This window comes from Protopterus annectens, chromosome 14.part0 (assembly GCF_019279795.1).
Source record: "Protopterus annectens isolate FY-2018-M chromosome 14.part0, PAN1.0, whole genome shotgun sequence".
NCBI lineage: Eukaryota > Metazoa > Chordata > Ceratodontiformes > Protopteridae > Protopterus > Protopterus annectens.
In genome coordinates this window covers 138,184,880-138,200,502 of record NC_056748.1, presented here as the reverse complement: position 1 = coordinate 138,200,502, position 15,623 = coordinate 138,184,880, and the positions used below count along the sequence as shown (strand labels likewise).

The following is a 15,623-nucleotide window of genomic DNA, read 5'->3' as shown; positions in this document are numbered from 1 at the left end:
GCCTGCATGCAGTACAGCCCCATGACAATTGATGCATACAACAAAGCCCTATGACTGCCAACTGCACAATAACAGTATGTGCATGCGACAAAGTTCATCCCAGCAGTGTGTGGATAAAATGTATTCCTGTAGCTGTGGGTGCACTGCAAAACTGCCCAAAGTCCTGTAGTGCTTTATGTATGCAATAAAGCACTGTCACAGTGTATTCTGACAGCAAATGTTATGACAGTATGAGACTGGACACAAACCTTGTGACAGCGTCTGTCAATATGTGCACAAACAGAAGACCCATGACAGTATGTACGCAATAATGCTTCTCATGGCAGTGTGTGTGCCTGAAACACTGCCTCATGGCAGTGTATACACATATATATGTGTCTGTATGTGCAATAATACCTCATAGTATTGTGCCCAAACATGTGTGTTAGTGTATGTGCAGTACTGCCTTATGGCCATGTGTCCACACGTGTGTGTCTGTATGTGCAATACTGCCTCATAGCAATGTGCCCACACATATGTTTCAGTGCATGTGCAGTACTGTTTCATGGCAGTGTGTCTACACACAGGCATGCATGTATGTGTAATAATGCCTCATAGCAGTGTGTCCACACAATCATATGTGCATGAGGAATAGCGCCTCATGGCACAGTGTCCACATATACATATATAAGTATGTGCAATAGTGCCTCATGGTAGTGCGTCCACAAATATGTGTTTGTATGTGTGGAATAGTGCCCCATGACAGTAGGTTCACACATACGAATGAGTACATGTACAATAATGCCTCGTGGCACTGTGTACACACATATGGATTTGTGTATGTGGAATATTGCCTCATGGCAGTGCGCCTACACACGTATGTGTGCATGTGCAATAGTTTCTCTTGGCAGTGTGTCCACGCATATGTTCTTGTGTATGTGAAATAATTTCTCATGGCAGTGGGTCCATATGTGCATGTTCATGTACGTGCAGTACTACCTCATGGAAGTGTTTACACACACAAATGTGTGTAGGCTCCTGGCAGTATATCCATACATATGAATGTATGCAAGTGCAACACTGCCTCATGGAAATGTGCCTGCACATATTGCATTGGTGTGTGCATTGCTGCCTCATACCAGTGTGCCCACATATATGCATGTGCAGTACATGAAATAATGCCTTACAGCAGTGTGTCCATAGATGTTAATGTGTGTAAGCACAGTAGTACCTCATGGCAGTGTGTCAACACATATATATTTTTGTATGTGGACTAGTGCCTCATGGCAGTGTGTCCACATGTATGCATGTGCAGCAGTGCCTCACGGCAGTGTCCACACATATGAGTAAGCAGCAGTGTCTCACAGCAGTGGCCACACAGACTGTGCAGCAGTGCCTCACGGCAGTTTCCACAAGAGTGTGCAGCGCTGCCTCACAGCAGTGGCCACACACATGTGCAGCAATGCCTCAAGGCAGTGGCCACACATATGACTGTGCAACAGTGCCTTGCAGCAGTGTGTCCACACATGAGTGTACAGTAGTGCCTCATGGATGTGTATATATTGCACCCAGTACTCCTTCATGGAAAGTGCACATGCAACACAGTCCTCTGGCAGTCTTTACTGATACATAATCATGGATATCTAATACATGTAACAGTCAAACCTTACAAACAAAACTTGTACTTCACTTAGGGTATCTACATTCTTATTCCTTTGCTATCAGAGTAATGAGTTGATCGACACATTCAACTAGTAATCTGCATACGAATATAGTGCAAATCAGGCAACACTATGTTGTAAAATCCTCAATCTCAAGGTGCCTTTTGACACGGTTAAAAAATATACATAACTCTTAACTGTAGATAAAGTATCAGATAATCAAAGAATCTATTCCAGTGCCACATTCATACAACACTGTGAAAACAATTCCTGTACAACAGTTACATTTATTTTCATATAAATTTCTGTAGTCTTTATTTCAGGTTTGTACTACTGTGTAGTTATGATACTGCATGTAACAGGTAGGATGGTTAGATTTACCATTGCAGTAGGCTCAAACTGAAGTGATCACTAGTGCTGTATGAGGACTAGCACATTCAAGAAAGGGCCACAGTTTACAAGATAAAAAGAAATGCAGGCAGTGTAGCTAGAATAGTAGTGTAATCATTTCCCATCATGAGTAATTACACAAGCTTGAGGGCTGCTTGGGGTCCAAAGGCCATGAGTTTGAGACTACTGGAAGTATGAAGTCAATAAGACAAGCTGTAAATGCACAAACTCTATTTCATTTAATTTGCTGTGAAAAACTGCAGAGGTCAAGTCAAACTGAATGTATTACCAAGTATAAACCTATTTTTTTTCTACAATAAAATTAATCATAAACATAAAACAACAGTTATTTTATTTATCCAGCATTAATCTAGTTAGTCCTACTAGACAAGTAATTCCCAAGTATAATAAATAGCCTGCAATATCATTTTATACACTAAAACATAAATAAAACCTTAAAACCAAATGATATACAATACCCCAAAGAGTAAAATGTACCAAAATGTTAAAATGAAATTTAATGGACCTCTTAAAATGCCAAACCTGATGACTGAAACCACAAAAGGCAAAGCAGTGAAATCCAGTGATATGCTACATAAGAGAGAGAATTTCACTGTGTTCTCTAGCCAAAACCCTGAAATCACTAATAGCCTTTCTCTAGTTACAATAGTAGTCTCGTTGGGTGGAAAATCACCAGTGCTTCCTTAACAAAGGAGAGGCCCACACCACACATGGTAATAACATCCCATATAGCAGCACTGTTACATGGGATTAATAAACTCATTCCTGCTAGAAAGACATGCAGTAGCTTAAAATAACAAAAACACAGTAGTTATATTTATCCAGAGGCAAGGATAAGCTGGACAATGTAGCAAAACCACCAGGTAGCACCAAAGGAAGTTGCAGTGCACAGCTAAAGAACTATCAACCAGTGAAAAAAAAAAGATGTGCCATGCAAGGCTACATTACATACATCACCAGGAAAGCACTTCAAAGCAACCAAATATGTTGCAAATCAAGACATCTCTGTAAGCAATAACCAACGGCTGGGTGTGGGTAAATGCTGGATTTACCCATGGTTGTTGTGGTTTGGTCACAAGACAAAGCCTGAGTGACTGAACAATGCCAACTGTGGGTAAACCCAGCATTACCCACACCCAGCCATGGGTTACTGCTATTATACAATGACATTTTTTACTATAACAGTGCTGTAATGTTCTTCTGCGGTTTCCGGATTCTGCCCTTTGACGATATACTGCACATGCGTACGGGACTTGCATTCTCATGCTTACACAGTACATCAGTGCTTCAGAAAGTAATCAACGGAGAAAGGATGATCTCTGTTGTTTTTTTTTTTTTCCAGATACTTCAACTGTACAAGAGAGATGGGGAAAATACAAGGAAAATCAGGTACGTTTCTTTTAGTGTTGCAGAACACACCTGATTCTCCTTGCATTTTCTCTGCTCTCCTATGTACCTCTCAACAACTTATTAAAAGAAATGTGGACAAAACATAAATAAAGGAGGGGAGTGATTGTTAATGTTGCGCTTATAAACTTAAAAATCTGTGAGAATAATTGTGCATTGTCAGATGGAAAGAAAGTCTGAAAATGAAACGCATGTCATTATTTAGTGACTTCATTCCTCAGTGATTTGCCAAAAAACCACAAACTTTATGAGGAAAATAGTCACTTAATAATAACATACTTTTCAGTTTCATACTATTTTTCCTTGAGACTAATGCCTGTCTACCATATACCAATAGAGAAAAAAGTCTGGCCACTCAATGGTACTTTAGTGACTGGACTTTTTTCTATTGGTATATATTCGATTTACAAAGGGCACGCTGGTTGGGCTGTCCAATCAGTGTGCTCATTTATCATTATTAATGATCGGTCATTTTACAATTCAGCATAACTCACTGAGAAGACAATCTACAACATGGCAAAAAAACAACACTTCTGCACAAACTACACAATTCACTCTCAGGAGCAAAAACTACTAAAAAAGGCATTAAAATCCTGACACATGACTTGCATTTTCTTCTATTACAAGAAATACAAAAAGTACAGCTGTGTACACTTACCATAAATGTAGATGTTCGAGTGCATTCACTGTTGCAGTCATTACATTTGGGTAATCTGCTTGCAGGTAGCCTTCAGTCGGCCTGATTAACAAAGTCTTGGGTCCTGCGTCGGTTGCTGTCTCTTCTTCCATGATGTCAGATCGTCAGGTGTATAAAACATGCAGCTGATGTCATTACATAAGTTTTTCTTGTCCCAGATGTCAGGAGCCCCCCTAATGGGAAGCAATTAAATTTATAAATATACAAGATAAGATTATACCTCAAACAAAAAAGGAAATACACCAAAAAGCTTTTAAGCATTGAAAAGGAGAGAAGAGGTATAGCCAAACAAAGTCAGGGGGCTGGAGGGAGGGTAACCAGGACTGCAACAGTGAATACACTCAAACATCTACATTTATGGTAAGTGTACACAACTGTACTATGTTCTTCATGTTTCACTGTTGCAGTCATTACATTTGGGTAGATTCCCAAAGCTAAGGATGTGAGGAGGAATTTAGATAGTATTAGGACCAGCTATAAGGCCCTGCAAAACTGCAGTGGCAAAGCCAGCTCTGGATTTAACGAAAATTGGCAAATGGCAATGCTTGGTGAAAGTATGTACAGAACTCCAGGTAGCAGCTTCTAGGATGTCCCTGGTAGGTACACCTCTGAGAAAGGCTGTAGAGGTAGATGCAGCCCTGGTTGAGTGGTATATGATCCTCTGTGGGATTGGTTTTCCATGATGCTTATAGCAGAAGTGAATGCAATGGCCTATCCAATTGGAGATAGTTCACTTTGAAATAGCCTTCCCCTCTGTCCCTGCAGCAAATGCCACCAGCAGCTGTTCAGATTTCCATTGAGGTTTAGACTTGTCCAAGTAGAATCTAAGTTGTCTGTGCACATCTAAGGAGTGCAGTATCCATTTCCCTTTGTTCTGTGGATTAGGAAAAAAGGTAGGCAAATGAATGGGCTGATTAAAGACCACAATGGATACCACATTTGGCATGAAAGAGGAATTGGTCCTGAGGGATACCCTGTCTGCATGAAAGATGATGAAAGGCTCCATTGCCATAAGGGCCTGTAATTCAGATACCCTTTTTGCTGAAGTGATGGCTAAAAGGGAAGCTGTTTTCCAAGAAAGGAATTTTTAAATCTGTAGTAGCAGCTGGCTCAAAAGGAGGAAGGGTGAGTTTCTCCAATACAAAGTTAAGATCCCAGGCTGGAGTTGGAGCTCTCCTGGGTGGTCTTAAAATTTTGGTCCATATAAGGAAGTGCTTAGGCAGTGGAAGAGAGAAGAGGGGTGGTCCTGTGTTATAAAGAGCTGAAATGGCTGACACGTGAATTTTTATTGAGGAAAAAGACAGGCCATTATGAAGCATCTCAATTAAGTATTGTAAAATCTGAGGTAAATTGGGCACTGCTGTGCTCATATACCTTGAGATTGGTTCCAGGCACAGAATATTTTTCATTTTTTAGCATAAGATTTTCTAGTACTAGGCCTCCTTGCCTCTAAAATGACATCCATCACTGGTTTACTGCAGGATGGTAAAGGCGAGCTTAGGTAATTAGCCAGGCTGCTATGTTCAGTATTTGAAGCTGAGGATGCAGAATCTGGTTCTCCTGCTGAGACAGCAGGGTAGGAGTCTGCGGCAGGTGCCATGGGGCCAACAGTGACACACTGCACAGGAGGGGGTACCAGTGTTGGTGTGGCCAACTGGTGCAATCAAAATCATCCTTGGTTTGTCTTGCTTGATCTTTATTAGTACTTTGGAGAGCACAGGCAGAGGAGGAAAGACATAAACTGATAGGTTTTTCCAGCTGAAGGATAGAGCATCCACCTTCCAAGCTTGTCTGTGGGGAGTCCTTACACAAAATGTTTCCAATTGATAGTTCTGGGGGAGGCAAACAGGTCTATATCTGGGCTCCCTCATTTGCTTATCAACATGTTGAAAATCCTTGGTTCCATTTTCCACTCGTGTGGGTCCATTAGGGTTCTGCTTAGTCCATCTGCCAGTGTATTTATTTTGCCTGGTAGGAATTCAGCTTGTAGATGTACTTGGTAGCTCAAGGCTGTGTTCCACAATGCCATGGCTAGTATGCAGAGGGGGTAAGAATGTACATCCCCATGCTTGTTTATGTACCACATAACAGTGGTGTTGCCCATCTTTACCACTAATTGTCTTGGAAGAATGTGGTCCTTGAAGGCTGTTAGAGCATTCTGCACAGCTAACCTTTCTTTATGATTGATGTGAAGGTGCATTTGAATTGGGTTCCATTTGCCCTGAATGCACTTCCCTGCCAGGTGCGCCCCCCCCCACCCCCCCATGCATAGTTTGATGCGTCTGTTGTTAGGGTTTGGGCGGCAGGGGGTAGTGTGAATGGTAGTGCCTTGTTTTGGTGGCAGGCCTTTGCCCACCAAAGGAACTCTAGGCATACACAAGGAATGACAGGAATCATTGCTTCTAGATCCTGAGAATGTTGACACCATAGGCTTTTTAGATACCATTGTAGTTTCCTCATACGCAGTCTTGCACATGGAATTAGAAGAATGCAGGAGGCCATGAACCCCAAGGCTTGTAGTATTTGCCTTGCAGATAGCAGGGTTTTTGTGACCACTTGTTTGAAGTAGGTTTTCAAGTGAATTTGTTTCTCTGGCATGAGGAAAGCCATTTGGGAAGTTGTATTCAAGCTTGCACCCAGGAATATAATTTGTTGACAGGGTACCAGGTTTGATTTCTTTTCGTTTATGGTGTACCCCAGACAAGTTAGCACCCTCTGTACAAAAGCCAGATGATTCAAAAGTATGTCCTGGTTTTCTGCCTGAATTAGACAATTGTCCAGGTATTGGTATATTTGAATATTTATTTGCCTGCAAAATGCAATGACTGGAGCTAGGCACTTTGTGAATACCCTGGGCGCAGTAGATAAGCCAATGGGCAGTGCAGAAACCTCAGTCCTAGGTCTCAGAGTGGGAAGGTTGGCTTCCCCTGATTAAAGTAATAAGGTCTTCAGTCATTCTTATCATTTGTTCTTTAGGCATAGGGGCCTGACCATGCGGTCTGGCCATCAGTTTTCTAGGCATGGTTCGAGTTGTAGGCCTTGAAGAAGAAGATGGCGCCAGTTTAATATGCAAGTCAGTAGGCCTGAATACACGCTCAGAAGCCGGTGCCTGCACAGCGGTTCCGGACCCATCCAAGGTAGAGATATCCGCAGTTTCCACAGTTGAAGCCTCTCGCGGCATACGAATGGGTCTCAGTAGAGGCCTGCAAATCTGAAGTAGCAGGTATCAGGGCTGCGAAAGCACCTCACTGAGTACCGGTGAACTGTATCTTTGCGTTTCTTCGGAATGTCGGTAGTCGGATGGCTTACCAAAGACGTATCAGGATAATTGAACCGAGCACCAAAAAATTTAGAAGAGCAAATATACCGATGACGGATAGTTCATGGTTTAAATAAGGCACAAAACAGACAGCGAGGTACATCATGGTCAGGGCCTAGGCAAGGAATACAGTACGAATGAAAATCTTTATGAGGTATTTGCTTTCCACAAGAAATGCAATTATTTACTTTTACTGACATCGGTTTAGAGCAAGAAAAAGTTTCCCCAATGGGGTACTTAGCTTTTAGTTGAAGACTTCAGTTTTGAAACTTGAAAACGAAAATTTCAGGAGTCGGCCAACCGGCACTTGCGAACTGCTTCTGCTACAGGAACTGCACGGCAAGAAAGACTGATGTAATGACATCGGCTGCATGTTTTATACCCCTACCAACCTGACGTCACTGAAGAAGAGACAACAACCGATGCAGGACCCAAGACTTTGTTAATCAGGCCGACTGAGGGCTACCTGCAAGCAGATAACCCAAATGTAATGACTGCAACAGTGAAACACGAAGAACATCCCTGACTTAGTAAGACAGCACTATAAACTTTACAAAAACAAGAATAAAATGAAACTATTATAAATCCTCATTCTGGGTGTATACCAATAACAGACAGCAGAGATATAAATCACAGGTAATCAGCTCCTTAGCTTTAGAAATCTAAAGAGAAAGTAACATCTGAATAGTTATGTTTGTCTTACATGGTTCTGTAACTGTTTATGGTAAATGTAAACATGTTCAATGAAGCACTGTAGGTACATAAGTATGACAGTATGCGGCTTAAAGACTAGTCATGCCAACTAGACTTTATCTATATACCCAAAATGCACTGCTAACTATATCTACAGTTACCTTAAGTAGTTACAGAAGCAGATAATAAAAAGCTGCTTCACACGTACCTGCATATGCAGACAACTCTATGGATTCCAGAGACTAAAAACTAAAGTAAACCTACATTTGGTATTACTAGCAGGATGTTAAGTAATAGTTGACACTTTAGCAGCATGACCTCCAAAAGGCTGATCCTTTAACAAAATGTCTACTACCCCCTCTACATTTAAACAAGGGAAGTTGTATGATAATACTAACAAATCCTGTGAATAACAGACAGCTTCACATTTCAAACTGTCTCCATATGTCAAAATAAAAAGTTTGAGCATGTAATAAACAAGTGCATCTGAAGTGTAGTCTCCTCGACACACTCTCTCATAGTTGCAAGCAGACAAAATCTGATCCTGTTCAAAAGCAGCTATAATAAAAGAAAGCAGACTATTCTCTTAACCTTAAACGTCACTGCACAACAGCAACAGTACAGGGTTAACAAATTAGTTATGCTGAGATTTACTTAATTCTGTTGCGGATTTTGGTCAGAAAAGCAAAGCAGTCATGACAAAATCCCAGCATATTCCAGACCAAAATCATGCATTACTTAATTTAATGGTCAATACTGTAGCTCTAGCAGTGAAAACTACCACTTAAGAGTCTATAAACATTTTCCAGTCTTCATACAAGTCTGAAAAATTTTAACATGGTGTGACAACCGTGCCCTGATCCAGCAATCAAGGAGCCTCAATCCTCACCACTAACACCAGGGAGGTCACATCCGAGAAAAGGAAAGGATAACTAATACACACAGTAAAGTACAATTTCCCTTAAGTGCACACAGAGATCACAGTCAGTCTGGGGCTGGTTGCTCCCTTGCTCACCAGGTTCCCAATAAGACTCCCCACTCGCACAGCTACAGGGTCCAGGTCTCAGCCTAACTGGGCAAGCTAAAACCTCCAGTACCCTCTCTGTCCAACCAGTACTTCGTACCCCTGCCAAGTAGCTGACACAACACACACACACTTTGAGATAAATATTTATACAACTTCACAGACACTCCTGGAAAAGGCTGACACAGATTCTCCAACTGTGCCCCTTTACCCAGACTATACGGTAGTAATTACTGCCACCACCCAGTTAATAATATCAGCTACTAAAAGGCCATTAAAAGGGTGTCCAATTATTACTGTGCAATATTAATATCCAATGGTAGTATGACTAACAGTCAAGGCTTACTTTAGAGTGGCCTATTACAATAACCTCTATAAATATGCAATGCACTCTACAGCTTCTCTCTACACAAATCAGCCACAGGTAGAAGATTTTAAAAATATTTAATAATAAATAATTAAAACACAAGACAAAACTACTACACCACAGAAATACCTAAGAGTTCAGAGATCACAGAAACTTAAAATAATACAGTAGGGCAGGTCTGATTTCAAAGAAAAATACCTAATTAATCTTTACTAGCTTTAACTACTCCTACAAGAAATCACAGTGCTAAGATTTACATGTGAGCAGAAGGCAGGGTGCTGATGAGTTAGATGTCCAAAGTCAAAATGCTTTCTGGTCTCTTATGAGAAATAGTATTTAAACATTACTAACAAACATGTCTCTAAGGCCCTTCCCAAGTTACATCATTTGTGACACTTAGGTTTTCCCAAGCAAACAAACTGCATTATTTAGCAATCTAACACCTGCACAGAAACTTACAAGGCATTTCATATATACATTCTAGCAGAAACTAGAGTAATGCAGCACCTTCCACATCTAAATTCTGGTCATAAACTTTAGCCTTAAAACAATTGGCATGAAATCTTCATCCAGCCGCCCTGGAGCCGAATTCTAACATTAAAGGGTACAACATGCTTCACTGGGCCAGTAGAGTACAATGTTGTCACATATTTTGCAGTTCCACATTTCACAATATTCTTTACACTCAAGAAACATGCCTGTATTTTACATTTATTTACAAATGCCAGAATTCTATATCAAATTCTATTTGACTAGGCTGGCAGCCTTCGCCCATCTCTCCCCAACTGTCACACATGGCATGAAGTTATTGCCACTATGAACGTAATCAGGATAAAGATTTCACATCAGATCAATACTATCATTTAAATGCAGAAAAGATGGGAATAGCAAGAATAACTACCACATATCAACATGTACAATGATGACCTAAAATACCTTCTTTGCTGAGGATTACCCTCAGTCATGGAAAGTACAAAACTTAGTTACACCATGTACATAGCAGATACAATACCAAAACCGCCGTGTACCACTTCACTGTTATGCTATTTTACCCATCTAGCTTAAACTTCTAGCTTTGCCCATGTCTTCATCACTTGACAGGTCAGAAGGTAAAATAAGTTTGCTGAGATATCATTAGGTAAAAAATGAATATGGAAAACACATTGGAAACAAACATGCTAACGACAATGTGTAGCACAGTTATAAAGTAAGTAAACAAATGTTAGGTTAAACATTACTATTATATCAATAAGTGTATAAATACTTATTCTTGCACTATGTATAACTGACAATATTTTTCAAAATTTTAATGCACTTTGTGAATATGCTTGTGTTATAAATTACCCACGTTCATATACTTGGTTTCTTCAGCCAATCATTTTAAAGTAGCAGCTACTAAAAACTAACCAAAAACTTCAAAACTAAGAGATGCTGCATCACTAAAGAAACTGCAGTCATAACAATGCAGTTAATGCACTAGTCTCAGAATTAATGATTCTCTGTACTCACCTTGACATGGAAGCATTGACGGTAAGGGCGGTAGGGTAGGGATGCCTAAATCCCCCTGTTGTGATTGGGTAAACTGGCTGACCTTGCCTGAGAAAAAAGGAAAAAAAAAACAGAAGAAATAAATTAAGCGAAGAAAAAGGTCAAGAAACTTCTCTCCACAGAGTATGCTTTTATTCTTATTTGATCAGAACAAAATTCTTTAGGACTGTACAGCAAGGATCAAAGCAAGCAAAAGCAGAACAATTGAAATGCCACAAATCAGATAGGAATGGCTAATTAAGTTTTATAACCTCTGCTTATGTAAACACAACCCCCCTCACTAAGCCAAAACTAGGTGTTTTGTTGTGATAATTAAAAGCGAAGTCTCCTCTTCTTTAATGGAGCTATCACCCTAATTGAGGGCTACACATCCAAAGAAAACAATAATGAATGTAAATTTATACCAAAATAAAATACTGTGAATCAAAGGGCCGCAGTTGTGATTTGGGCCTCTTTCTGAATTTAGATCTCAGGGAGAAAACATTAAATTAACAGAGCTTAATTTGTACCCTTTTGTCATATTAATAAGTGTTGACAAGAGATACCGGGGGACTATCCCAAAGATGAACAGTGGGTAAACCAATGGCAATCATAGCTCATTATAATAATTGAAATAAACAGCAACAGGCAAAACTGCAATCTCATGAAAGGGAAAGTAACTTTCTGTCACTACATGATGAGGCAGAGACAGCGAATGTCACCCTCCCCCCTTCACACCCTCCATCCACCCCCACATTTTCACTGCAGCAAAGCATCTATTTTACATTTTTTATCTATTAAACAATCTTGGGTTCCATGAAAAAACAAAGGATTCATTCAAGCTGCCAAAAACAGCTGATAAGCACTGCAAGTTAAATAAGATCAAATAAGAATTCATGGCTTTCAGAAATGTCAGATTTCTGTTAAAAATGGCATCACATGAAAATCTTGACAATTACTTCAGCTGCTACAGCCCATGTTCTTGTCTGTAACTGAAGGACTTGCATGCTGATCAATAAAATAGAGTCTCATAACTCTGCTGATACCGCTTCATTTATCTTTCCTATACAGGGCAGTTAGCCATTTTCAACAAAATATTTATTTTCCAAAATGGCACACACACACACTGGCATACACACACACAAACACACTGGCACGCACACACACACACACACACACACACACACACACATGCACACACGCGCACACACACACACACACACACACACACACACACACACACACACACACACACACATAAGGTGAGCTATTTGTGCCGGTTCCACTACTGCAGAAACCTACACGGCACAAAGTGCAACTGTGTGCTTGAACATATTCAGAAGTATGTGCAGTGTGTGGCATACCTGCCTGTCCTTGGAGTACACTTGTGGTTTTAGTACCTATACACAGTGAAGCCAGTGGCTGCAGATCCAGCAGATACTACTTTATAGATGCAGGGCAAATATGCCTTACAAGGGTAACTTGCTCAGGTGCTCTAAGGTATGCCCCTAGCATATCCCAGTATATCCCATCTGAAACAAGTTCTAGCACACCATGACTGCTTAAGACAGCCCTGCTCTGTATGTAAATAGTTTCATGAGTTATACAATAAGTAAGTCAGGGTAAACAATGGAGCTGAGTAACTTCAACACAGTTAACATCTCTATTGCATAGAGAGAGTCTGTATGGAATTTTCAAGTTTTCCTCATGTGTGCATGGGTTTTCTCAGAGTACACCAGCTTCCCGCCCATCTCCCAAATGACAATGAATGATTAGCTACTCTAAACTGTCCATGTATAAATTTTATCTACCCTGGCTGAAAATGGTCTGAGGACTGATTCACATAACCCAGATAACAAGTGAATAAAAGTAAAAAAAAAAAAAAATAAAAAAATAAAAAAAAAAAATTTAAGGGGGCACTGGTCTCTTTGCTCGCATGCTTCATAGCTTCATATACGTAGGCACTCGAGTTTAAATCTCCACTGCAAGGTTCTGATGAGGTTTACAGCTTCAGCTCAACCAACCTGTACATTCAGGGCTTTTCTGCAAGGTCTGGTTATCCTTTTCATCACATCTGACATTTTTCAAGAGTCTATCTTAGCCCAAGCAGGAAGGGTTCCTTAAGCTTCAGCAAAAACACTAGACGAGTCCTGGCAAATGATTATTAAAAGTACTTTAACAAACTCTACACTCCCCTTGAGCAGTCATACAAATTATGGTCCAGCTTACCACTTCTCCCAAAAGGCATTGCTTTGTAGGGCCTGGCCTACTTAAAACAACTGCTCCCCAAGACCTTTCCACACCAGATGTTCTAAAGAAGGTTCAGGTTCATTACAGTGTTTAAGCTTACATGTTTGTAACACTGAAACAAGAAAAAGCACAAATACATGCATAAATAAGAAAGTAATAACTAGTCTTAAGAGTAAATGTGCAAGCTTCAAGAAGGCCCATTTAGAACCAACATCTTGGTCACACTACTAAAATGGACATATTGCGTAAGCCACCTGTGGAAAATCACAGCAGGTTCTGATATTCAGGATTAAGTCAGACATGAAGCTTCCCAGAAGAGTGACGTTTCCCACTCCTAAATATACCAATAAGACCAGGTTACTAACTATATTCTTAACTCCCCTTTCCCTGGTTTTATTGCCGTGCAGATCAATAAAAACAACTTACATGCTTTGAACATTACTTTATTAGAAGTTAAGTATACTTAGTAACTGGAAAAGATTTTTCTGTATTCAAGAACAAAAAGAATGCACTAAAATATTTGAAGAATGCCAACAAATTTACATGAATAAACAAAAAGCAAGCTGAGAAGGAACACTGCCTCCAACTTCCCACACACCTGCACAAATATCCAAACCAAAAAAAGCAAGAACCGACGAAGGAAGAAAACATTCTGAAGAAAAAACACACAAAAACACACTACTCTGCCATAACAGGGAGTGCAACACCCAGAAAATATACAGATATAATTTATTAAAAAAACACAAAAGGTGAATCTATTTTTGGTTAAGCTAGGCTCCAAACAGACACATGCACACACAAACACACACACTCACACACACAGTTTGCTTAAAGGGTTACTGCACAAAACATCATGCTGAGTGTTCATATGAAAGGGCAGTTGAAGAATATCTTGCGAAGTATATCTGCATGTTGAAAATGCTAATGTGCTTATCAGTAAAGTCGAACGGTACAAAGTAAATGAAGCAGCAATTACACACTTATTAAAAAGGACTGAGTCCTGCTATACAACCAAATCAAATTCACATTAAATTTGCTCCACTCATTTACTCAAAACGAAAAAAACTTAACAAAATAGATATGGTACATTGTGCCCTACAAAGATTTAACTAACAGCAGAAGGGTAATACAGAAGATTCTGTCACAAAATAGTTTTTTTTTTCAGTAAATGAATATCCTGTTAGCAAATACTGAAAACCTGTGCAGTTAAGAACACCTGCAGCATCAGTAACATTAAAGGTACAATCACTGTAAATGCACATCTAAGCTTAAAATAAACAGAAACTAAGCTATGGGATGTAAAATACATATAAAACACATGTAATCCACAGCACCATTACAAACCAACATTGAACACAATTTATATATTACAAAAGCATAAATAAATACATAAATCCATTAACCTGTTAATTATATTTATAACTACAAATAACCAATTAAAAAGACCATGTTACATCAATGTGGCATTTAATGTTCGAGTTACCTGATTTGCCACACATCTGAACTCCTGGGAGGTATTATGAACAACAGGATAAGTACTGCAGTGAGCTATGCAGATGCTTACATTTCCTTCTTTGATATGTTACATATCATGTAACATGGTCAACACGTGCATGCATACATGTTATACATACACACACACATACACATATACATATATAAAAGTGTGGCATCACAGACTTTTATTCAAAAGTTCTGACAATTTAAACAAAAGTGTTAGAATACTACTACTGCTCTATGCTGAGTGAACAGTTTGGGAACAAATTCAGGACACATTAAGCCTGCAGGGTGCAGGAAACATGGCACATGTACTCTTCCAGGAAAAGGAAGTGAGCGAGTCTGGCCAATTACTGCAAACAGGTGGTGGCACAGGAGGAACTGAGGAACAGTCCACACAAACACATCAGATGTCAGAAGGCACAAGGGGAAAGCTTTATGAAGCAAGGCCCAGTCTGCCTAGCCTGCATCCTGTGCAAGTCTGAATCTGCATATTGAGGAAGGGAAGTGGTGGAGAAGGCCCAACTGTATCTTTTCGGGTACATTTCACCAGACTGTCCATGAAGCAGCTGACAGAAGCAGGCTATTAAAATAAAGTTCACAACAGAGAATACAGAAAGGGGTAAACAAATTGCCCCCTGGGATGAAAAACTAAATATACTGAGATTCAGGCACAGTGAAGATGAGCAAAACAGCTTATCTAAGAAAAGCCAACACTTCCACAAAGTGCCTGACTGCATCGTTTGTTTATCAGGGATTAAGAGCAGACTGGTAGAATATTTACCCTCTAT

The 15,623-nt window shown here is 39.9% G+C and overlaps 1 protein-coding gene across 39 annotated transcripts in view; it reads right to left on the bottom strand.

The window, feature by feature from the left end:
• TCF7L2 (transcription factor 7 like 2) overlaps window positions 1-15,623 on the bottom strand; it is a 677,777-nt gene that overhangs the window by 67,904 nt on the left and 594,250 nt on the right. For all 39 annotated transcript variants that reach the window (XM_044055882.1, XM_044055854.1, XM_044055855.1 and 36 more), the window contains one exon: window positions 11,068-11,154. In XM_044055882.1, coding sequence (XP_043911817.1) covers window positions 11,068-11,154 — 87 coding nt within the window. The remainder of the gene's footprint in view (window positions 1-11,067; window positions 11,155-15,623) is intronic.